At 40.1% G+C, this 26,590-nt stretch overlaps 1 protein-coding gene and 1 long non-coding RNA gene across 8 annotated transcripts in view; one reads left to right on the top strand and one right to left on the bottom strand.

Annotated features, from left to right (window-relative positions):
- LOC143367298 (uncharacterized) overlaps nucleotides 1–26,590 on the top strand; it is a 138,407-nt gene that overhangs the window by 25,192 nt on the left and 86,625 nt on the right. For 2 of the 7 annotated variants that reach the window (XM_076808940.1, XM_076808941.1), the window contains exons 1-2: nucleotides 16,133–16,413; nucleotides 19,708–20,318. The exons of 1 other annotated variant lie outside the window; for it this stretch is intronic. In XM_076808940.1, coding sequence (XP_076665055.1) covers nucleotides 20,109–20,318 — 210 coding nt within the window. In that variant the 5' untranslated portion in view covers nucleotides 16,133–16,413; nucleotides 19,708–20,108. Of the gene's footprint in view, nucleotides 1–16,132; nucleotides 16,414–19,707; nucleotides 20,319–26,590 lie in introns of those variants that run through there. 4 more of the 7 variants (XM_076808938.1, XM_076808939.1, XM_076808943.1 and 1 more) reach the window with 3 other exon arrangements.
- LOC143367305 (uncharacterized) lies at nucleotides 14,626–16,039 on the bottom strand. Its single transcript, XR_013085012.1, has 2 exons — nucleotides 15,438–16,039; nucleotides 14,626–15,367 (listed from the first exon to the last, which is right to left on the bottom strand). It is a non-coding gene; the product is annotated as an uncharacterized LOC143367305 (long non-coding RNA).

Raw genomic sequence — 26,590 nt, 5'->3', positions numbered from 1 at the left:
GGGGTTTTTACATGCCTTGTGATTTAATTCTCACACTTATTATCGTATCCTCGCATCTCAAATTTTCTTGCCCCTTTTAAGCTAACTGTTTCCATATACCAGTTCAGTACCATGTTAGTGTATGTATCACTAATTATGGAAGAAGGGTAGAAGTGAATAGAATTTTATTTTGCACCAGAAATATTGATCAATCTATGTTACCAAAAATAAATATGGAATATCATAGAGCCCATTATTCACTATACTTTAGACGTATCGAGCGACATTTTCAACGTTCGTTTAACATTTCGCATGGAAATCTTGCTGGAATATTTATACCGACGATTCAGAATTTTTTGTTGTCGTTTAGAGATAAAGTACATATCGTTAATATTTTTGCAATTGAGTTTATCACTGACAGGACTTTGAACTCTTTCAGTTAGCTTTCGAGGCATTTACTATGCATTTCCATCGCCGATTTTTCGTCAGACACATATTTTATGTTCAAATAAATCGGGTGCTGGGTATTACCAGCATACGTATCGTGCAGTTTCATATATTTTTGAAATTCACAAGTAATACCACTGGCAGAATAAATAATCCTCCTGGTATCGTGCAGAGAGTTTCTCGATATCATATCATCGGTCCCCTTTTTACCTTTCATTTTATCGAGGATATTTTTCATTTTTCATATTTGGGCTGCAATCTCAATTTCGGGTGTACTGTTTTTGAAAGTTGTCGCTGCCATTTCGTCTCTTATTTTCTCTCTGCTATTTATCTTTTATTGAAATTAATTAAACATTAATAGCAAATAATTACGATTAATAAACTAGTTACTCTTTCAAATAGTTCCTCTGTAATTAATTAATGATCAATTCTAAATTCGCCCACTTTTTATTATTTGTTAATTTATTTTTTTAGACATAAGTGCATCGAAACAAATAACCACTTATGCAATTAATCGATTATTTTTCAATAGATTGCAAGGGCTCTCCATAGCTAGCGCTGCAAGCTTAGAACCTTGGATTATGTCAGGGTGTGTTTAAATAAGTTTTTTTTTAATGAGTCTGGCGAACTTGATTCTTTCTACAATTTCGTGGTATTTATATGTAGAAGAATAAGTATTTCATTAATACGCTGACTGTCATGCAATTCTCCTACGTTTCCCGTTCACTCACGTTCATTTAAATGTATCGTCAGAAATAAGTATCTGCTTCATTACTCCACTATCATTACTAATAACAGTAGTAAAGCTGACGAGTTTGAAAAATCATAACTTCGAGGCAGTGATGCCCTCCATCGCAGTCTAGTTAGAAATACAAAAAGTTTCTCATATTTCGATATTTTTGCGAAGATATAGAGTCTACATCTTCGATATTTTTGCGAATTTCGGTCCCAAATTTTCAGGAAACATTCATGACATATCAAACACTGAAAATAAGAATTTTTTTTTTATCTTTTTCGCATATTTCGGTATATGCCCCCACATTAAATGTTTAAAAAATAGTTCTCGAAAATAAAAATTACATTTTTTTGTTCGCCTTTAGAAATAAAAAATGTTCTAGAAGTATTTAAACGTTCAAAATTTGAGAAAAAAGTTTTTTTTTAGTTTTTCGGACTATTTCGAAAACCGTTTGTCGCACGAGAAAAAGTAATAGAATATAAAATATACTCCTTGTCCGGATCTACAACTTTTGTTTGACATATTTTTTTATATAATCAATAACTTGGAGGATATTATATAAAATCGACTTCGCAAGCTGTTAAATAATGATTTAAATGTTTAAGGGCCCAGGGGCACCGTTACCCGTTATCCGATCGAACTCAAACTTTACGCGGATTTTTTTTTTAATTATTTGGAACTATTCTGGAGGATGCCCCGAAGAAAGTTGAAAAGTCGAAAATAAGAGCCACCCTAGTGGTCACTTAACACATTTATTGGTACATAGAAACATATACAGCATGAGATGCCGGTTATAACCTTAGATGTATCTGTTTTCGGAGGATATATATGTTGCACTCAACTATGTTTGCTCTATACTTTTCGCTCGCGGAAGGAAGTGACGCGCGGTTAACAATCGCTCGGTACCTCGTCACATTCGCGCTGTCGCGCCTGTGCAATCACGTCCGTCCATGCTCTCACATGTTCTCGTGGAACAGATATTTTAGAACCTATATAATAAAAGTTGCATGGAAACAGTTATATTAGAACATTTATTAAAAAAGGTTCCATAAGATAAAGAAAAGTACTAAACTATTAGGTACTAGTTTTATTTAACAATATAATATCATATTCTTCGTGTTTATTTAATAAAACACATGAAAGTCATAACATAGGTAATTAATAGTTTCAAAAGAAGTATTGAAAGAAAGAAAACATATTTGGCACTTACATTTTTTACATTTCTTAATTACATGTATAATTTTATATAATTGAATACTCTATTAAGTTAATCTGTATTTTGAAATGTTGCATTCAACTTTTAACGTCTGAGAAGTTTTGTTCGGTTGACATCTGGACGCAACGACTGGCAAGTAATCCTTGTTACAGTAGTTTGTACAAATTCAGAGTGAGGTATGCAATCAAAGTGCTTTATAGATTTGTATTGTTAAACATGATACAATTCTTTGAATTATTACGTTATTTCCCTTAAAAGTAAGTAATAGGACGAAGTATCTCTTTCTCCAAAGTCAATGTTAAATAGAAGTGGTCGACATCTCGTGTTTTTCGAAATGCCTACATTAATTGCATATAAATGTCTTATTTATTCTAAATCACGATTACATGCTCAGCATTCGTACGAACCCTAAAGTGGCCATTCTCTTAGTGCCTACCGATTCTTGGACCCCTAGAATATACAGGGTGTTGAAAAAAAATATACTTCGAGAACGTATAATTCTCACAGAGCTGGGTAAGAAATGCTTAGAAAACACAGGTCAAGAAACCAATATTTAACAAACCTTTTTTTAAAAAATATTGAAAAATAAAAAAGGTATGATTGTTTTAGTAAAAAAAAAAGGTCATTTTTTTAGAACTTTACACCTTTCCGATTTTTTTGATGCGTGTTGTCATTTCATTTCTTACTAAAACGCGACTATTCCATATTCTACAATGTTCAAAGTGTGTATAATAATTTTTGTGACTCGATTGGACTGATACAGTTCGAACATTGGACCCAGTGTCACTACCGCGTAACTTTACAGAAGTGTGACCACGAAGGGTTAAAAGCAGTAATACATTACATGCTTTTTTAATCAGAGTACTTCCCTTGGCTATCTATAACCTTTTGCCATTTTTCTGGTGACGGTATACGTAGGTGTGGTAAAAAAGACATTTCCGTACACCGAATATCACTTAGCAGTGAGCGAGCGAACTTTAGCACCAACCTAACACATTCTAATCTTGTTATGCTTTGAGAAATTTCTATCTTCCTTAAGAGGTAATGCGAATAATAAGCAACGCGCATAGCTTACTATTTAGGATATTTAGGCTGCATCCGTCACCCTAGGGTTAAATCGTAACAAGCCATTTAGGAAGCTATTGACATCAGGAAACCTAATCACCACTCGAAGCAACGGTATGCATTAGTATACACGAATCGTGATTATTCCTATTCCTATCGTAATCATTAGCAGAAGAAACTCGTCTCTTGTTCCTTTCAATTCTGCGCCGATAATTCGGAAACATCCTGCATTCGTAACGGGGTCTACGTCTCCACCGCGGATTAATCTATCGCGCATCCTTAGCACGGGAGAGAGACATTGATCCGCCTCTGCTGGAGGCGTAACGGTGGCTAAAGCAACAGAAAAGCATCGTAATGAGTAACGAGACGTGAAGAATGGTGGGTAAGGAATGGAAGGGGGCGGGGAGGGTAGACAGAATAGTTTCATAGCACCAACAAACTGAAGAGGGAGGCTGCGAGATGAGGGGTGGTTGCAATTGCGGGGTCAACGTCCGACAAGCAGTCGCCCCGTTGAAACAAACCTGCCAAACGACAGAGGTTCTCAGTTGCCCATCCCTCTTCTATCCGCCCTCCCTTCTCCTTCATTCGTTTCTCTTCTTTTGAGGATCGATCATCCTCTACGGTGTCTCGTTGTCATTTCGCGACTACACGATCTCTGTCTGATGTCAAGGAAGTTATAATTGAAACGAATTTGTTGATCGTGGTGGAACATTTTTTCCACGTTCCACTGACCCATGCACTTATCGGAAGACAATCTGTTCTATTGTACAAACTGTCTCAATCAAGCGGCAATTAATTGATCCGCCGCAACGAAGTAGCCCGATAAAACGGAGTAAAGGCGGATTCACACGTATCAGTGCCGTGAGTGTTGAGGGCTGCCAGTGTCAGTGCCAGTAACTGACACGGACAAGTGTGAACTCTACTCTATTCCAAAGCAGGGAAACGAAATTTTTTTTACCGCTGAGCAGGGTTGCCATATGTAGGGAATTAATGGCGGCGTAGACACCACCTGAGGTAGTATGGAGTAGGAGAAGGGGGACACCTACACCAATAACCGTATATTTCTGTTGGTCACGCCGTGGGTCGTGACGTCATGCCAATCGACGCCAGACCCAAACCAAGCCAAGCCAGTAACGCCACGTTTTCGAGTGTATATATGTAGGTCTATGTGACGTCATGTCTTTTCTACGCGTAGAGAATTCCCTGGCGACCCTGGGAAAAGATTTTGTACGTAGTCTGGCCAGGGTTACCAGGAGTACAGACCACATGACGTAATAGGGAGTAGTGGAACGGGAATCCTCGTATGTATAGAGATACATACAGAATGTTTATTAATATGTGGGACATTTTCTCAAGTTCTACTCACCAAAATAATAAAAAAAATTAGTGTACCCGTTATAAGCATTTTTATATTTCATAAAACACGGACCCGAAACGCTATTGAAGTGGCAAAATATATTACAGTACGCACTCGTTATAAGGCGCGTTGCGGACACTATTCCGCGCGGCCAGTGGCGCGAGTGAGAAAACCCAAGAGCGAGCGAGGGATAGTCGCCGGGCGTACAACGCATGGTAGAAACGGGCTTATAACGAGTGCGGAGTGTATTAGGTATATTAGGCCAACAGACGAACACGCCAGTCTGCCGATTGCCCTTTAATAGGCATTTCGAGCCGATGTTTTACGGAATATAAAAATGCTTATCACGGGTAATACTTAACATTATCGGACATATGTGTATACCAACTTTTCTTATTATTTTAATAGAACCACATTTTTATAATCACCCTGTATACTAATGCGACTTGTGCGCACCACGAACTCAGTGACGTAGTAGGGTGTAGTAGGGGGAGAATCCTCGCGTGGTGTGCACAAGTCGTGTTAGTATACATGCCAGGATTCCCCTTCCACTACTACCTACTACGTCATGTGGTCTATACTCCTGGCATCCCTGCTGACGGCACTGAACCGTCGCGGAATTCATACGTGTGAATCTGCCTTAAAACTCTAGGTGTGCTTACCTACTTCTATTACGGGAACAGGCGTGTACTTGCACTCATTTGCATTTGACTTTAATCGATCGGCGGAATCTATATTTGGACCGCTTTGCTGAATTCCTAAATACGGCAGCTCTTTTCTTTCCTTCTGTGGAAATTCCAAAGTCATTAGGTAGAAAGGCGTTGTTAAGCTATAGCGTGCATGCACGTAGGCGCCTGCTTTCGCTTTGAATGCCGGCGCACGCTTTGCACGGTTCAAGCTGCGTTCCCACGGGCGTAACGCGTCGCCTATTGAAGGCAGCATTTCGATCCGTAGGTACTGTTTTCGCGAAGGAATACTTTTTTCAGCTGCTTAAATAATGCACACTGACTCTGACGATGCATCTTAAAAGGATTTTTCATTATTTATATACAACTTTTAAATTATTGTATTTTAAATTAAACATTATAAATCTTTCTACACTTATCTTCTTAATAATTAATCAAATTCAATAAATACTTACGCAGCCAAAATTTTTTCTGTACGTTGCGGACTGAAAATGAGTGGAGTGTAATTACACTCCTGTACACGGTTAACGTTAAACTATTAGTACGCAGAGTGAAGGTTAAAACGTAGAAACGTTATAATACATCAGACGCAAAGTGACTACAAAGTATTAAGTATGAACAGGTTCCTTGAAGTAACATTTCAAATTACGTACAAGTGTGTCTTGAACGCATTTGCTCTGCAATGTAGTTAACAAATTTTCAACCTTTTTGAGTAACATTTAAACACAAAATTTGTCCACTTTATATGGAAATTCTGTACATTCGCTTCTAAAATGGAGATAAATACGACCACGAAATTCATTAGAATTTACAACTTTAAGCCACATACTCACATATGCAATGCGGGACGCGGAACAAGTTTGAAGCACTTATTTAGCTTCTTATATAATCACCTGGTTTTAGATTTCCCTTGTACTTGACAAATGTGTTAATAAATCTTAAATACGTATGGACAGAAATTTCAGTTTGAATTAAAAATTGTAGGTTTAAAAATGTAATTTTAAATTGCCTTGCAACTGATAAGGGAATATTCCGAACCTGGAAGTTCAAAAAATCCTGAAACTTTGTAAATATGTAGAGGATTTCCTCCTGATTAGAACACAATTTGTGTTTGCTGCCCAAATTCACTGGAAGGGGGTGAAATTAACCCCTGAAAATTCGGCTATTTTCCGATTTTTTAAGAGAAACTTTATTCACGATGGAATAAAGAAAGTATGCCACCAATTTGAAGACTGCCTTTAAATATGAACCTATAGTGTATATGACATTTTTTATACAGAATAACCTACTGAACAGATGGGAAAATTTTGTTTAATACATTGTGGAACACCCTGTATATTATTAATATTCTGTAAAAAATTCATACCTTAAAATATTTAAACATATATCCTTCGAAACAATCTCCAATATAAAAACCTGACTCCTCCTAGACATCACTATGATGTGCAGATGCATGCTTCGTCGTTAAACTGTTTCGGTTCGAACATACAACGCAATCTTTACATTTTCCTTCGTCATTCCAGCGAATTACACCCAATTTTCCATTCGATCTTTCTTGCTCGGAACGAGACCCGAATTCCCACATTCTATTGCTTTAATTGAATTGAGATATTTGGCTAGAGCTAAAAACTACCTCCCCCAAAATAATTAATATTTCATCCCTTATGAAAATCGACAAATGAGCGTTCGAAAATAAGATTTCGTACCGAAATAGCGTCATATCACGTTTGTGAGGTGTACAGAGTGTGACCTCGCCTAGCAAGCGGAATGATGAAACTGTTCTGGTGAGTGCAGCTCGTCACCCCACTGTAAAAGGTTAAGTGGGCCTCTCGGAAGCCAAGCTGATCGGTTTCGTGAAATAAATAGTATAGAGAATGGATATGTTATGCAATAATCATACGTTGGTGTACTAAAATTAAGAAATTCGCAGAAAATTGTGTTAATCAATTTGCTTTCCGAAACGCTCAAGTGTGTTCTTCGCCAGTGTTTGTGCATGTGCAAACGCGGCTTCACGCTGAGAACAGTGGTGTCCCGGTGCAGCGAGTGAATTACCCAAATTCACCCGTGGTGCAGCCATCGATTGACGAGAGATTACGGCTCCGCGTATGCACGCTCGTTACAAACGTATTCAAGGAACCATGGCGGCAAGTGTCTCGCGAGGAACCGCGCGGAAGAAGTAGGAAGGGAAAAATGAGGTTTCTATGGCGCTGCCTAGGTTTAACATAAAGGAAAATACGGGTCAAGTCTTTTTATAGCGGCAAGGGCAATCCCGCGATAATGCAGCCCGATTTTCTCCCTTTGGGATTGTCGCCATGCAGCGGAGAAGGAGGGGAGTAAGGTGGGGGAGAAGAGGGTTCACTGAAAACACACCGTTATTTTCTCTGTCCGTAATTGCCCCAGCGGGAATCTCACCTTGGTCCGTGCGCGCTCCTCTACGTGCGTTTTCAGGGTCGCGATTATGGGAACCGATGAGACGTGCCTTAAATTCGATTTTATTTTCAGGCGTGTAGGTACACTGAAAGACGTGGAGTCTCTCGTTTTTGGTGATTCACCAATGGTGGTGCGCATCACCTGTGGTATTCTGTCGTAGATGTAGCTTAATATTTTATACAGTAATAAAATGAGATAAATATTGTCGCTGATATCCAATTAGCATTGTATCGTATTTTGGCTGTACTTCCGAAAAGGACCGGTGGCCGATCGAGATGAAACTTGGTGGGTATTACGAGAGGTGTGGAAAGGCCCCAAATATACAATTTTAGCTTCGGCAATTAATGCGTTCAATAGATACAGGGGTAATTGTGCATAAACGATCGCCCCTGTTAACAATATTTCTGTTGATTTATACCGATACAACGCATTCCACTTTCCAACTTGTCCCGGGTATTAGTATTGTTTGGGGAAGCACGGTAGCGAACCGATGTGAGTTTGGCGATGCTAAAAATGAGACTGTGGTTACAAAATTTCAAAAATAAAAAATGGCAGGACCGGGAGGGTTCCCGGGCAGGGGGCCTGCACCAACGTCCAAAAAAAATTAACAATAATTTTTTATTAATATTTCGGAAACTAATAAATACCCGAAGCTATATTTTTAGATTTGGGGTCTATTTTTCAGTATGGTTACATTGCAATATTTTATTAATGATGTAATACTGATTGTTGGTTATCCAGATGCAAGCACAATCATCACACTAAATAAGATAATTAAATATATTATTATCTGTAAGTATATTTAATAGGTTTACAATACATATATTAAGATAGTTAAATACATATTATTAAGTTAGAATTACCTATGTCTGAAATACCTATGTCTAATGTTTTCTATACCTTATTAAATCTATCTTACCTTACATGGGGCGGGGGTTGCAGGTTATTTGAATATTATAAAAGGGGGTCGCGACTCAAAACAGGTTGGAAAAAACCTGCTTTATGGAATTCACTTGGTCCGACCACTAAATGCAGGTTTAACTTTTACACACTATAGTTGGGACTACGCGCCCCTTTTTTGTATTCGAATACTCAAGTATACGAATATTATTTGAATATTTAAGTATTCGAATATCCGTCTTGTACGTGCCGCGATTGACGGACACGCTGCCACTAGCCAAGTTAATTTTAAGTGGCTTTTTCAAGTGACAAGAGAGCTTCTTGCTTCGAACGATGAGTTTAACAAAATTGAAATGGTCGAACGGTGACTAATTGCAAGACGGAAAAGGATCCAGTAGTCACGAGAAGCTTGTGGTCTGAACGATGATCACGGCAAGACTGAGTCGAGGGATGTCTACGACGGAGACTCTGTGATGTGAATGTTCGAACGAGGTAACGAAAAAATCGATTGTTTGCATTTTCCTGGAGAAGTAGAGGAGGAAAATGCAACATCTGCATTTCCCAAAAACCAGCCAGGTTGATCGGCCAGAGAGTCTCTGCCCACGCCAGGGTCGCGGTTTATGACTATTGTCCCGCAAGTCAACGGTCGACATCGTAACCATGTACATATACAGGGTGGGGCAGGGATTTATCCCTAACTTTGAATAATATGTCGAATATTGGTACGAGAAAATTTTATTCCACATTTTCGACTTATTTTGACGCGCGGAATGAATTGGTCAAGTCTTTTCGGAGTGTCCTACTAAATTCCACCTCATCTTACGCAATCATGAAACATTAGCAATGATTCTGCTCGTCTCACTCATTAAAGCACGATACTACATTATCTCCATCGAATAACTTAATGATCAAAGAAAAATCAATAGCAATTATTGGACACAGTCCAGCGGCAGGGGTCAATTTCACGGGTTAATGTCAGCTATCTTGTCCGCAACGTATCGTGCAACGTTGTTCCATCAAATAATATGTACGCCCGCGTCATTTCGTTGAATATGCAAGTGCACTCGCGTTTTTCGATAGGGCGAGCACATTGTCCATCGAATCGCATACGTAAAACCGGCAACGTTTCTCGATTTTTCATCCGTTTGTATTATAGGTATTTCTCTGGCATCGGCGAGAAATGCAGAGATAAGCGCACACATCAATCCGAGCTCAGAGTGTACAGAGTCGAGGGTACTTTGTAAATATAACATGTACTTTTTTTTTGTTTCGTAAAACAAATCTGGTCGCGCGATAAAGCAGTCGTATTTGTATATTTATTTTGGGGACAGGGGCGGGAATTCTACCATACTCTTCGCATCTCGCGGGATTAAACGTTGCGTTTGAATTCCATCAAAAGGGGCGGAATTATCGTTCGAGCAACTTTAAATACGATTTCACCGTAATCCGGCTTTCGTTCAATTTTTTTACCTACCACGAATGATTCATTTGGGGTGTTGGGGTGCTCGCCTTAACAACGACAAATATCGTACGGATTTAATTTCAGTACTGGTTTGGTTAAAATAAATAACTACTGAAGATAAAGGTCTGGCATACAGAATGAAAAATACAATTGGAATTGGAAATCCCTATATTCTCGATGATGAACTAAAAATGGAAAGAACATAACAATGCCTTCATTTTCAAAGCTTCACTCTTTTCTTGGTTACCCATAGTGGATGCACGCTGCAATGTATTTGTTCGAAAATAAGAACAAATATTTTTATTTATCGCAAAGTATAATTTTTGTTTACTACTCTGAATTACACGGGCATTGCTTCAATTTGTCCAAAACACCAACAATCTGAAAACCACAATAATGCTACGATTTGTTTTCCAAAAACTGGTCGAACTATCCCAGACTTACCCTATTCCGTGTTTTACTCCGCTATCTGTTTCTGCCTTTGGCGACATATAAGCTACGACTCGCCTGCATAATTTCACAACACCAGCGTATAGGGTGGTTTTACAAAAAGGGTTCATGACTTACAGGGTAGTACCTAGATATCTAACAAGGATTCTGATTTTAATGAAACTTGTGTGATTGTGGAGCATAGTGGAGAATACCAGGAGCAACTGGTTATTTCTATAGAAATTCACTCTGAAGTTGTGAAAGCAGCCCTTAAAGTTATCGCGTCTTTTCGTTTCTTTTTAATATACCTAACTTTATTTTCCTTCTGATACTGCGACACAGCGTAAAAAACAGAGCAATTCTTACATTTGAAGTTTTATTCTATCCCACACCGTTGCAAAGTTGTATTAAAAAAAATTGAAAAGACGCGATAACTTTAAGGGCTGATTTCACCCCTTTTGCTGTACAGTAAAATCAGAATTTTCGGGTTCGGAAAGTTTCCTTGTGAGTTGAACAATAAACAAATATATAAAAAAAATTATGTTAAACGATTTTATTAAAAATGTAGTAAAAACTAAATTAAAATTCACTAAAAACTAGAAAATAATTCTTTTCTCGTACTTGAATTTCAATGGTGATATACTACGAACGCCTGCAAAGTTTTAGTTTTACTATTCGTACATACGTGACGGATGATTTCTCGATAAATTGTGTATTTTCGGTAATCGCGATGCGATTAGGGTCACGAACGCAGCGGCTTTTTGTCGTTTTCGTAAAGAACGCGAGTGGCTGATTTCAAGTCGTTTGGATTTGTGGTTATGGGTTATATTTATCGATGACTGGGTAATTTTTTCACCCGCTCGGGGTTAATTTTTTTTAAAAATATTGTATCGTCATCCAAACTACGCACACCTGCAAAGTTTCAAGACAATTGGATAGTTGTAAGTGGATTAAATTTGAGTTGCCAGATTTGAACCATACAAATAAACACAGGATCGAGGCTGAATAAAATCGTTTAAAAATGTTTAATGAACATAGATTGACAAATGAACTTTGCCAGAATTGGCAGCAATTTTCGACGATAATAATGCCAATGATCTGCTTTCTACTATTATTATATAACACGCAGAGTAGAAACAAGGAATTATCGTACCACATTCTCACTTTCATGTTTAAAAAACATGTTTTATGCGTTCTACTTTCGTTTTGGCACAGACTTCACATCTGCGTGGTACAGAATAGCGAATACTTTGAAAAATTCCTGTTCTGCCTTTGACAGGTATTTTCTACTTACTGAAGGGAAGCTCGCAGCATTTTAGCTTGAAATATTACAAAATTATAACACAGTAGTAATTATTAATTGTGGTGTGAATGAAATGCAATTATTAACGTAGCAAGGTGTGCTTTTATTTTCAGTCAGTATGCGTCAAGTATTAATAGAAGCAGGCAAACCTCCTGCATCACCAGAACTGGAAATTGCTTCTAATTCTGACACGGTTAATTTTCAGATGCATGTTAAGTAATAAGTTAATAAGCATTTTCTACTCGCGTTAGAGAATACTATTTAACTTGTAAATCCTGAACGCCTTTTTAAAAACTCGCTTTGGACGATGGACAGTTTGGTAGTGGATTGCTGATACGGGGTCCATTTTGACCCATAATAAAATTTCGTTCGCATAATTCTCAGATTAAAGTTTCATATTGTTATGTTGGAATGGATTATAATTTCTCTACAATTTAAAATTCTTATTTTCTTAAAGTAATGATAGTAATTAGTAATGAGTAACATAAACTCCTTCTGTTGTCTGCAAGTGGATACTGTATCCGCTAGACGAGAGTTAAATAAAGGACGCAGTATTTAGAGTGACAAAGGCTTAATCGAATAATAAAAAGAATCGAAAGAACTGAACTGATCAGAGTTAGAAGAGTCTTTCGGTTTTGATGATTCGAGTAACATAGCTACTCCTGTTCATTGCATAGAATTTGCAAAGAAACGAATCTCTTTCCATATTCTTACTTTGATATCTATGAAAGATGCTCTCAGTAACTTCGATTCTCGAATACATTTCACATTTTCATATCCAAAGATTGTGTGCTCTGTCTGAAAATTGAAAATTCTCCGTCTGCACTGAACAGGTATATTCTACTTTCTGCAACAATACTTCCTCTAAAGCAGTATTATAAAATAGAACACAGCATTGGTTATTAATCGTAATATTAATTAAATACAGTCAATGCAAATATTTATGTTAGGATATTACAATGTTATTTTCATTTTACAAGACGTGATTGTTTTTTCTTTAAGATTTTAAATATACCTTGTACGTGTTTAAACTATATGGCGGGCTGTCTCGGTAACAGTTTAATCTTATTGCCATTGGAGGATAATACATATTGAAAATTCACATTTAAAGAAGAATTCACTCCAGTGGATATCAGTATACAAACCATTCCTCTAACAGCAAGCAGTACATCTTCATGTTTACGTTCTCCCTAATAATACAGACTGCTTGTGTCATTTAAGCAGAATATAGTTTTAAAATAATTGACCTAACTATAAGTAACGGCGCGAATTTCATATAAAATGCAAATAAAAGCGAACTTGCTGATAATAATAATTTTTTTTTTTGGCTATCCCTTGCAATATTACAGATAGCGTGTAATTATTACAATATTGCAGAAAATTATACATTCAATTAAGGGGAAATTAAGAATATCTTTCGTTCAATTACGAAAAACGAGTGGTTCTGAAACTTCAATTACTTTGATCTATCACTCGCTTAGGTTTTTTATTACTGCACCACAAGTGGCTCAAAAATCGGGCAGCCTGTTACCATTTACACATACTGTGCATACAATTTTTCATCCTCAAACCTGTCCATTTATCTTCGTAACGTTCAAACTACACACAGCTATACATAAACACGTCCCTTCGCTTCGTCGGAAGCACTCGTGCGTGCATATTTTTCATACAATCGAATTTTTGCTTTCCTCCCATTTAAATTTCGCAGTTTTTCCCCGAACGCAGCAACATATAGGGTTTGTGTTTACATATTAGTATCATGTATACCAGTGTTTCCCAACCTTTTTTTCAGTCGCGGTTCCCTTTTATAATCTTCTATTCTTATATAATCGTTGTGTTACTGATTCATCACCGCCCGGTCCAAACCGCTCACACTAGAAACATGAAATTCGGCGGGAATCACTAATGTATGTATACAGTAGTAACAGCACAGGCGAGCCAAAAATGGTGTATCACTCTTAATCCGAATTTTTCGAAAGTTGCAGTTTACAAAAGTCAATAGGTATATGTTACAATTAGAACGTATTTGGTGTAGAGAGTTAAATGAAAATCAAGCGAAAATACATTCTACGCGGATGTAGAATTAGTTTTTGTTATACATTTCGTTTTCGGAAAGATAAATTTTAAATATCTGTCGAGTACTGGTGCATTTCACTGAGAATCGCTTATGTATCTTTCTGTAGAGTAGTATTTTGATTTGATCTCGGGTTTAATAACATTGGTACTACTATATAATGGAAAATTTCAGAAAGCACTCCAAACCCGTGATCGAAAAAGAATGTCAATTTTCATGGAAATATGTAGTCAATACTTTTTCATTTAGGTGCACGAGAACTTGATCTTCAAAAGCGATTCTGCCAGAAACAGAACTTCGTTGGAGAAAATGTTGTCCTCCACTTTCGACTGACTTCGCTCAGACAATCATTTCACTTGTAGTTGTGCCATATTTAACGCTGTCTTTTCTTAGCCGAGTGCATTAATCGTTAGATGCATACACATTGGATGAATTGTGCAAATTGATCTTTGCAAAAAGAAAGTCTCGCACTCCAAAATTTCATTCTACTTTTCCAATTTATTTTTGCGCAAGGACTCATACATACATTTATCACAAATAATTTTATAAATTTTATAACTTAGTTAAATCAGCAGATTTATATTAATATATTCACATACATTTGAATATTTTACTTTGCGCTTACACCGAAGGGTTTCGCTCTACTAAATGTGTAAGAGAAGTTAATTAGTCGTCTAAAAATGCCTCCATCTAACAAGGGAAGATCCCGAACCCGGAAATTCGAAAAATTCTGAAACTTTGTGAATATGTACGGGATCTCGTCCCGATTACAATGCAATTTTTGTTTGCTGCTCAAATTTACTCGAAGGAGGTGAAATTAACCCCTAAAAATTCGGCTATTTTCCGATTTTGTATTATAACTCGCGAACTGTAAGAGATAGAAAACAAGTTTCAAGACAAACGTTACTTCTTTTAATTAGATCTGTCATTTGGTAAGAAATTATTTTACAGCTCACGAGGTATAAAACAAAATCGGAAAATAACCGGATTTTCAGGGGTCAATTACACCCCCTTAGAAAAGCCCCCAAGCAAAAATTGAGTTGTAATGAGGAAAGTTTGAGAATTTTTTTGAATTTCCGGGTTCGGGATGTTCCTTTGTTAGTCAAGACGAGTTCGTGAAAGTTGAATAATTGCATTCGTACAGAAGAAAGGAATATAGCATCTCTCGTATGAAACCGAAATAAAAGTGGAAGTTGACCCAAACATACATCTTCACCTTATCTTATTATCTCCATGAGTTGATTTGCAATTCCACAGCGCGACAACTGTTGCCATCCACCCCGCTGTAACATAAAGTGGTATGTAAAGTTATATGTTGATTGGGCATTTCTTGTCTATTTCTGTGAGGCCTACATTCCCTCGAAATTCCCAGCCCCCTTTTTAGATCACCCTGTACACCTCCCCGCTCTAACGTCCCTCCAATGAAATCCGTAAAAGATCAATAAACGGGGCCATCCTTTACACGCGTCTTACGACCGCGAAATCCTTCCTACCCTTCGAGCAGCTCACTATGGGGCTGGCAGAGAGGAGGGGTTGGTAAGAGCTCGCACGACGTGCGTGTGTAAATACGGTGGCGGCTACGTCGCGGTCGCGTACGCGCCACTGAAAAGAGAGGGACGACGAGGCGGAGGAGGGATCCGTTATTGATCTTCTTCCCTCGCGCTTACGCTCGCGCTTACGCTCGCACCCTCCCGCCCTCTCGCCGTCCCTCTTTCTCTCGTAAAGCGAGAGAAAGCTACATCGAAGTAACGTCACCGACAACAGCCACTCGCGACGAGATCCCGTCGCGTTGTGAGAGCCACTCTCCCGTTGGTGTTTCGGAGCGAGCGGTGCGCGCTGTTCGGGATGACCGGGAAGCGTGGCCAGGCGGCGAGCGGGGCCGAGTCCTGGCGAAGGCTGTCGAGCGCGGCCGAGTCTCGGTCGCTCGAATCCAGTGGCTCAGTGTATGCACAACGGCCGGCCGGCGTGCATAGTCGGTGACGAAGGTGGTGCGCTTCCCGGTCTCGAGTATTCTCTTTTCTTCTTTTAAAGGGGGATCCCTTTTTCCCCCTTTTTTTTTATCGCCGCACTTGTCTCCGAAACACGAAAACGCGCGCGACGGAGGAGCCAACGAGGGAGCCGGGCGTCGTGCTCACGGCCTCGTCGGCACCGGGCCTCGGGGCCCGGGGGCCACCCGCGACTCGCACGCGGTCATGGAGCTCCTAGGCTCGTCCCGGTGCGGAACCAGCTACGATATCTGTGCGCGGGCATTACCCCGCGTCGTTCTCTCGCGTACTGCTCACGAAGTCTCGCGCGACGACACCCAAGGCCTTGCACCGCCCCGATAAAGGTATCAAGATCGCTCCTCTCTCGCGTGTCGGCGATTGAAATTGGGTTACGGCGGTGCTGACCAGGAGGAACTCCGGCCGATACGTTTGTCGCTGCTCTTCGGATCGGGGGAACGTTGGAGTGATACGATGGTGCGCTCGAATGGGAGGGGATTAATTGTGTCTTAATCGAGTATACGTCGATAGCTCCGGGCACGGTTAACTGTGTAGACTTCCGTTGTTGACGGAAGAGCTCGCGTCTCATGGCGTTTTAGATCGTAATAGGGACACTCGTCTCCTTCTGTCTGGTTATTTAATCTCGAGATTTCATTGTCCTTCTAGTGGCAAGACGGCCGAGGCAGTGTCGCCCTGCATACTGCCACGGGAACGTGCTCCCTTTTCTTTTTTCTCTCTCTCTCTCTCTCTCTCCTCGCGTACGCTCTCTTTGAGAGCAGCATTCACCACGCTCGGTTATAATTGCTGCTCCGTAAGCTGAAAAAGAGTCTTGCTTGGAAATCGAGGTCGTAGAGGGAACAAAAGGGAGCGGCCTTTGTTCTTGCCCGGTTTTCATTTCTCTTCCTAGACCCCGAGATTCTTGCTTCCGAGCTTCCACTATCTTATCGGGAAGGGTTAGGGGGTGGAGCGACCACGCGAAGAACAATCGACGATGGGCCTCTTGGAGAGAAAGTCACGATCGGGACCCATACATCGCCACGCGAGACACGTGCTGGAGATACGTGTTGTACCGTTCGGAATAGCCAAATTGATATCCCCTCCTCGAAGATGTGTTAGCGTGTACGCGATCGTAGTAATTGATCCTTGGACGATCTAGCAAATTGGCATGTCCCTTACCATCCACTTAACCCTTCAGAGTGTCAACGAAAGTAATAGTCATAGATTTTCACAGATGAATCTGAGCGTGCGAATTGGGGGGCAGATTTGTTGAAAACACTCGCTGTAAAATTCATCTATTTTTATTTCTACCCGCTGTGCTCGATGAGAGGTGGACAATTTCGGAATGGAACTATATGTGTCACGAAGCAACTTTTTTTTTGTAAAAGTGCCATTATTTCGACCAATAATCTGTGCTGTTTGCTACCGAAGACCCTTACGTAGTTTTCTCTCCCCTCCACGCGGTGCATCCGGAAACGATGTAGGGGATACGTTCCGCCCCCACGAGCTACTCTGTGCGATCTAATTGGCCAGAACGTTAACAATGTTTTATAGAGAAACGGTTTGTTTTAGACGTATGATCCTTTGCGAACTTTTCATTTTCTTCATTCAATACAACGCGTAGGAATATGAAAAATATCACCCCGAATTTTCCAAGTTCGAAACGAACTTTACGACTGAATTTCTTAACCAATCTGCAACGAATCGAAGGGGAAGATTAATTATTTACTTTACTTATTGCACAATTTGTAACTAGAACATTCGCTACCGTTTCAATGTGACGAAAATATAATACAGACATAATTTTGGAATTCTTTAAGCTGCGTAAAACCTATGTTTAACACAAAATGGACATTTAGTCAGCAATTAGAAGAGAAGTCTGAAATAATAATAGCAAGTGTACTTGAAAAGTTGTCCTTGGTTACACAACACAGAAAATTGCTTTCAGTACACTATTTTGTAAGCTTGTCCTTATTTCAAAATATCTTTATCATACTTATCGATAATAATCTATTGTTTTGGCAAAGTATATACCATTTCTTGGCAATGCAAATTTTCAAATCTGCACATTGAAAACGCGTTCTATTAACTATCTCGAAGAATTCTCTGATATAACCATGTTAGATAATCTTACTGACCACTGCCAAATAGTTATTTTCTCGTTGGTTATATCATTCTATTTAACAAAATAATTTTTCTTCTCTGTCGCAAAATATGAAGACAAATATTGTACCCTTTTAACTTGTACCGAAGTCGTGAAATACAAAGTAGATACTAGGACGTGTCAATTTTATGAGTAATTTAAAATTTTTGAAAATTTTAAAACGACTAGTGTCAAAGCAATGCCGTTTTTAATCCTGCATCTGAAATTATGTTCGGAAATTGATTTGTGTGAGATTTAACTACGAACTACATATTCATATACTGCTTAAAGCGAGTCTTGCTTACATAAAAGCATGAAAATGAAAATAAAAATATGTGGAAATTAGTATTTATTACATTCACAAGAAAATATATGGAAATGTGTATTTATTACAAAATGAAAATATATGGAACTTTAGTAACAGATCTAGCTATATGTCATCTATGTAGTAAATTTAATGCTATTTAACAAAGTCCACCAAAGAAACGATATCTTCTTTGCTTCTGTTGCGATTTATAAGCTCAATTATTAAATTTTTTTTAATAATTTTAGTAATTTTCGTATTTTTCTATAATGTCAAATGAAATTCCAACTAGGCAAATAATGCATCACATAAAATTTAAAGGTAGTGGTTAATTTTAAACCTGAAATTGTACCGTTTTTCCACTAGTCGTTTTTAAAATTGAAACAAAATAATTATTCTGACAGTCTCTTTTCTTCTTTTTTTTACAGTCACTCCAAATCCATAGCTACATAATAGTTAAATCTCACGTCATCCATAAAGAACCTTTCTCCATTTCTTTCTACCAAATATATTTAATTACAAACTGAAATGTGCTACTTTTCGTTCGCAGACTTATAGCAAGCTTCTTCATGCACTTTCAGATAATTTATGAAAGAAAACTCGTAAATCTTGTACGCCCCCACATGGATTTCTCGTGACTCCCTGCAACTCCAAAATCCCCGTACCCTTTACTATGCCTACGTCAAAAAACTTCGTACAATGGACTCCAGAATTGTTAACTCTGGTTACTCCAGTACGCACGCGTTTTCATCCCCTGCTGCTTCAGCGAACCTACTGTATTTCTTCTAGCCATTATAACCCCATTGCTCCTCATCTTTTTGAATCCAGTACATACGTGCCCGTACGTATTTACGTGACGCACTCCAGTCATAGACAGCCCTTTAGAATTGAAAGTAACGCGTTATCGGCCGGAGGGGGGATCGTCGTGTCAGTGGCGTCCGAACGATCGCGAATAAGCACTCGTCTGATTTTCTCCTTCGTTCCGGACCCGGCACGGTGTTCCGTCGACGTCGTTAGACGCTATCGGACGTGGCTTCACGGCAATCGATAGTTCTCCGAGAGACACGCCGGCCGGAGCTCCTCCTCCCTTCGGGAGAGAGAACGAGGGCGATAGAAAGAGCGAGAGAGAGAGAGAGAGAGAGAGAGAGAGAGAGAGAGATCTTTGGACCTGTTCCCGACGGTGCTTTGGTCGTGCAGGTGATATGCGGCACCGGGGGATCGTCGGCAGACGTGACGTTGGCTTGAACCGTGTACGTGAGGAGGAGAGGAGGCGACCGTGCGGGAACTCGAGAGCACAGCGGGCTGGCGATCTCGAGGAAGATAGACACTGCGGCGTGGGGATGGAAGGCGAAGTGACGAGAGATCTCGGTGAAACGGTTCGATAGAAGCGGAGGAGCTTACGCGTGGGCTCGCGAGCAGGGGTCGACGGGGGCTAAAACACGGACAAGAGACCGATAGGGGCAGGAGAGGGGGAGAGAAGAAAGTGGCCACCGGGTAGAAAGCTGGCGTCCCAAACACGCGAGGGTGGCTCTCGCGGGACTCGGACCCGGCGACGGACCAATGGTGGATCCCTGTCCAGCAGAGGAAGCGCCACGGGGATGCAATGCGGCCTGTGCGCCGTTGTCGCGGGACTCTTCCGGCGAGCTATGTGCATCGCGGGCAGCAGACGGGGCTCCGGGGAATCCTGCTACCAGGAGCTCACTACCGAGGCCCAGGCCAGGCGGCACTCGCAGGTCGCGCCCGTAGAGACTGGCCTGAAGGCGGCCGAGATCGCGGAGCACGTTAAAGGGGCCGTTGAGACGCAGGAGGTGAGAGAATTTTACTACGACCCACGTACAGCTTTTTCCACCTGATCCCTCGTTATTCACTGGTCCCGAAGCGCGTGGTCACGGTGGTTATTTTTGAGGAACTTAAGCGGGTACATTAATAAAAGACGTAATTATGGATTGTGGTGCAAAATGGCTATAGCAGTCACTGGAGAGGAAATATTCTTTCGCGGCACCATTCTGTATTTTCTAAGTAATCAGAAACCAATTACCGAGCCTAGAAGTGAGAGGAAGGTTATAATAAACACGCGTAAAGGCAGGGATATAATTGAAGACCTTGCAGCAAGAGGGGTGCGACTCCATCTTGACCAGTTTCGAGTAAACTGGAAAAAACTGTTTGTAGACATAAATAAATAACATTATTCTTGTGCCTGCTCGTCATCATTAGCTGCGGAAATATCCTCATCCGCAGTCAACACACATTTAAAAGTCTTCACAAGCAGTAAAGGGTGCAGGTTCAAAATTTGCAATAAATCGCTCATTTGTTATCGGATTTGCATCAAAGATTTTGTTTACATATATTACACGTTATAAGTTAAAAAATGTCAAAAATGGAGTTGCACCCCTCTTGCTACAAGGTCTTCAATTGTGATCGTAGCTTATCTAATTACTATGTTTTGTTCTTATTTTCTTCGGATGCGGGTCTATTGGTAAATCGTCGAGGAAGGCTGCGGTTGGTCGATATCCAGTAAAATTGAAAAATTATAAAACTCGTGGCTATATTGGCTCGTCGTTCATGCGTCCGCATACAGTTAATAGTTGTATGATGTGGCGCTCATGTACGGTATACATGGTGTTCGGTAAAACGTAGTACAACTGACAATGTGATAATATATATCTATACTATTATATAAAGAGAGAGCCGATTTTTATGTTCGCGCAAAAGTCAAGACCTATCGAATCGATCTTCCTCAAATTTTAACACGTTATTCGTGCATACTCTAGGATGGACATAGGCTATGTAGCATGTCTCAGAAACGCGTTATTAACATGTAATTTATGTGTAAACATTTCATGTGTAGTACGGCTGTTTTGAGACCACGTGACCCGTGTATACGACAGTCTACTTCGCGCGCGCATGCGCATATTCGGCCCGCGCGATACCTCGCCCGCGGTAATACCGTGATGTCACCACCAGATGGCAAAGCTTTTCGCGCGCTTTCTCGCTAGAAAAGTGGATTACCGCGGACATATATGTTAGAATGATCGTATGGTTATTGGTTACAAATTGCTGTTGCAGATTTATGTGTACCCCATGTGGATATTACTATGCCCCGGATGCGATCCAATTTGTAAAGATCATATCCACTCTTGCTCGATGTATGCAATACTAACTTTGCTACTCAGCTTCGCCCGAAACTTAGATTGTTGTGAAAATAGCCACGTTCATCTGGATTAGGTAGAGATATAATGAGCTGGGAGAAATTTCGTCACCACTGAGAGTATATCGTTCGAATGTTTTTAGGCGACAGACAAAAACACACAAACACTTTCTGCTTTATACATTAAGATATATTGTAAATCCTGGACTTATAAGAGTGAATTGTTACCGGAAGGTTTGCATTGCATTATGCTCCAGGAATTAACTAGGTATGTTAACTTAGGAGAAGTTCAAATAGAAGCGATGGATATTTGCCATCATTGCTCCGGCAGGTGATGCGCAACAACAATTCATCCTAATGTCAGAAAATCATTATACCAAGAATGTTATCTTCTCCGAAATATTACGAAGAACTCAAGCTTTTTTTTTCAAAATACTTAATTTCCTTAAAGGATATATTTTTTACTTTTTTTAAGAAATCACCCTGTCGTTTGTACTCCGCTTCACGGGATACCCTGTATATTTGCTCCACATCAATCCTCCATCAATTAAGCGTCGAGCTTCTTAAATAATTGTCTCACAGATAGACCATGATTCAAAGAAGATGAGAACGAAACGTAGCAACTAAGTGAGCTGCAATCGCGATTATACTCCTGCATTTACGCGTATTTATTACAATTTTCCCGTCGACTAGGATAAATTGCTTTCTGACTCCTTAGAAAGTACAGAATTGTACTGTGAAAGAATATTTTCTTCCGACGACCTGAATAATCTCAAATTTCCTGCTACTTTTTTGTATATAACCTTAGTAGGTGGCAAACACGAGTCCAATGAATAAAGTCATGAAGATTTTATGATGTTCCAATGGATTACTTTAAAATGAGCAAGAAACATGTGCAATGCTGCTACTATCCTCAAAATTCATGTACAAACCACTGTCTAAACTAGCATTTCTGTGATTTCAGCGAAGGGATAGAACTTGTGGTGATAAACTTTTGTAAAATGTTACAAAAAGCGTATTCATTACAATCCTCAGTGACCTATTCGCGAAGTACATAATAATGGTCACACGTGCATGTATCGATACAATAATTTTGAATTTGGGGGTCTGATAGGGTTGAGTAAGTTCGATTTTCACCTTTTTCAGTGCACTTTTTTTACAGGAATTGGTGATCATGAAATCAATGAATCTGGGCGTAGTATCTCTATTCAAAGTGATGCTCCGATCTTTGTACCTAACTGGATGTACATAGTTTTTCTGTGCACGCACATATATGCTTTAGTATAATTGGGGATTATTGGGACAATTTGGAGTAGATATTCATGTAGGATAATTACTCGAGTAATTTATCGGATATGGATTATTCAGTATTCGTAATGAGTTATCCTATTATCACGTTGTTCAAACAATTATTTATTATAATTGTTACGAAGATCATAAAAGTGATTTTTAAAATGCCCAGAGTAAAATAATTTCGACAAATTATAACAATAGAATATAAAACCTACTGATTGCGAGTTTGACTCCGTTTCAAAGACACTAAATTAAATTTTCGACTTCGGTATCCACCTCGGCAAACGATGAACTGTCCGGTGATGGACATCGCTTCACGGAAAATACTATATCACCGTCAATTTTGCAAATGTCTTCATAAAATTTGGAGAGATCATTCTTGAAACGTACGTGTTTCAGAAAATGTGAAAAGAAAAAATCGATTTTTCCGATTTTTTACAGTGGTCTGCCCCCTTAAACTGAGATTGCGACAACATGATAGGTGGTTAATTTCTTCGAACTAGCTCTTTGTCAATTTGTTCCTAGCTTTCATTTCAAACTCGTGTCAGTCAAACTTCTTAAATTCTTCCAAACTATTCAATTCTTTTTTAAATAGTTGAATTCTGTTACTCGAATTGCTCATCGGTCTTAAGGTAGGCTCTTACTACGCCTCGGCGCAACTTCTTTTCGCACTCGCATCTAGGCTCGCGTCGCCTTGGGTTTTCCGTATTTGAAGTTATCTGAGCTAGCCTCGGTTCATGCGTTTGGTCAGTTGCTCAGAGAACCTTTTCCTTTCCTCTTTTAGCGGTCACCGAAAGCGGTGGCATTGCACCCACTCACACTACGCCTCGCCTCGCCTCAAGAATATTTTGAGGAAAAGAGGCGAGGCGCGGTGAGTGGATGCAATGCCACCGCACAGGAAGATGTTCTCTGAGCAATTGACCAAACACAGGAACCGAGGCAAGCTCGGATAACTTCAGGTACGGAAAAACCGAGGCGAAGCGAGCCTAGATGTGAGTGCGAAGAGAAATTGCGTCGAGGCGAGGTCTCAAATTTCTTAAGTACCAAATATATCTACTGCTCTAATTAAATGACCTGTGGCTGATTATACTTGTTATATTATAGTTATACGGAGTGCCCCGCGAGGTAGCTTCTATACGTTCTCAAACTCGACATTTTTTATCTTGATGTCAAACTAGCATATGTGCTGGCTGTTGGCGAAGATGTGGACTGTGATGTTCAATATACTCTGGATTTTGACTAAACTCTTTCTGTTCACTATCCAATGATTCATGTTTGTTAATGGTGACAGTAGTAAAATTGCTGCGGTGGTCAGTGATTATATCCGAAATTTAGAATCACATATCCCTCGACGTTTCAATATACGGTAAATCCCCGTTATGAGCCCGTTTTTACCATCCGTTGACAGTCCGGCGACTATCCCCACCATTTCTTGGAAGCCTGCAGAGGAGAGTGAGAGGAAACGAAAGAGTCGACATAGACACTGGCCGCGCGGAATCATGTCCGCAACCCATTATGAGCCCGCCGCCAGCCCCGTTCGTCGGGCTCATAACGGGGATTTACTGTACACAGTATTTTAAGAGAAATTAGATCCGTATTGTTACTAAATGCGAAGCAATCCTCTTATTAATACACGTATTGAAATATACCTGTGTGTATTCATGGATGAAACTCAGTTTAGCCGCAATACTATTGACGGTAACCACAGTTTCCATTACTGGACTGGTGAAAACGCAAGAAACCACACAGCATGAATTTCAGTATCGGGTTTTAATAAATGTGTGGTTTGGGATAATAGACGAATGCTTTGTGCCGCCAATAATTAACATGCGTCACATCAAAAGGATAAACATTCGCTGTGAGAGGGAGTGGAATAAGTCTCATAAAATACGAAACCTAACTTACTCATCTAGCAAGTAAAGTTTCTGATTGTTTGTATGAGATATATATATCTCTAAAAATAAATAATTTTGTAAGATTCGAATTTTCATTTTTTAAAATCTAAGTGGTAACTCAGCTTTCATACTCTTTCCATATTCTACTACAATTAGCATGGAATAGATGTTTGAAGTTACTTTAGTAGACAGAAAAAGGCTGCTTATCGAGTAATATTTTGAAATTTATCTATACACATACTGTATACTTGTGTCTTCTTCACCGTGTTTATACTTTCCCTTCGGTTCTCCTTTATAATTCAAAATCGTACATGAAAATGAATAAAATGGTATTGAATTCAGTTGGACGAAATTCCAATGCCGAATCTCTCTGAAAAAAATACACGCACGTAGCATTTCTCTTTCTGCCGGGGGACCAACGAGGCACGATTGCGGCCCGACGCACTCGGTCTCTTCCATTTCCTTATCATCGAATCCTCGATTGTCCGCGCGACCGCGGAAGCGTGCGCGCGCGCAGGACCGTCGATACCCGCGTCGATGAGCGCGATAATGTTTGTCATTTCGCCGAGGTGCTGCTCGTGCTCGTATTGCATCGCGAGTCTCACCCTCTCCCCCCACCCCTCAAGGAGGATTTTAAAATTAGTCTTAAGGTCAAACGTTGGTAGCTGTCGTCATCGTTGTTCCTGACCTAGACTCGCTGGAGTGTAAACTTCGGGATGCAGGCACGCGGGGACAAGGTGCGAATGGAAAGAAAAGAAAGCCTCGATTTACACACTCGACTCGACCGACGTAAACTGTTCGCGCACGCGCGCACGCGTCGCTGCGGAGGTGGCGTACTCGCGCGCTCGTTCCGTGACGTAACCGTCGGGCTGAGGCGAGGCGATGCGACGTGAATCACGCGAGCCGCCGCTATATTAAAAGTCGATTATCGCGATTTCCAATTCATACGTCGCCGACGATCGGCGTGTACTCGTTATACCAGACGAAATTGCACTCTGCTCCCTTTTATTCGATAATGATGGCCGATAAGGCGGTTGGGCGCTGCCTGCTTGGGGTGGAACTGGGAAGGGATCGTACAGGGTGTCCCGTATTTCAGTGGTGCACGCGAAAGTGTTTGGTCACTGATTATATAGGGTGTTCTGTAATATGTGGGACTCGCTTTACAGAGAGAATCTGCACTTGAAAACAATGAAAGAAGGTCGTTTAAACATGTGCTCTATTTGACCTTGTTCCCAAGTTATAGCCATTTTTGTACCCCAGCAATGTGCAACTGCTTATAAGCACCTACTTTTATAGGAAGTATTTGAAATGGTCACCTTCCGCCTGACAAGGAGAGGCTCTAAAGGTAGGCCCTCACTGCACCTCGCCACGAAGTTAGGGGAAGGGGTGGGCATGATGGGGAAGCTAAAGAAAAATGCAAATAAACTGATGATTAATTAAATATTTATTACTCCAAATACCACTATAAGTTAATGATTTAGCATTTCGTTCTCTGTCCGTTGAACTGCAGGAATTGACGAATTGTCTTTGAGGGAAGTATTTTCAAAGCTAGATGTTAGATCGCGACAAACAGCTCTAGCAGGTGATGGAATTATAGGTGCACTATCAGAATTTTTGTCCGTCAAGCTGCGCGAACAACATGGTTCGGGATTGAAAACAGGAGGGGCATTTTCCTGACCTGAGGCGGTATCAGACTTGTAGCCCGTTTTCTTGCTCAAAACTTTATTTACAGCGTTTTTCATCA

This window comes from Andrena cerasifolii, chromosome 3, assembly GCF_050908995.1.
Source record: "Andrena cerasifolii isolate SP2316 chromosome 3, iyAndCera1_principal, whole genome shotgun sequence".
NCBI classification, from domain to species: domain Eukaryota; kingdom Metazoa; phylum Arthropoda; class Insecta; order Hymenoptera; family Andrenidae; genus Andrena; species Andrena cerasifolii.
This window is presented reverse-complemented; position numbering and strand designations above follow the sequence as displayed.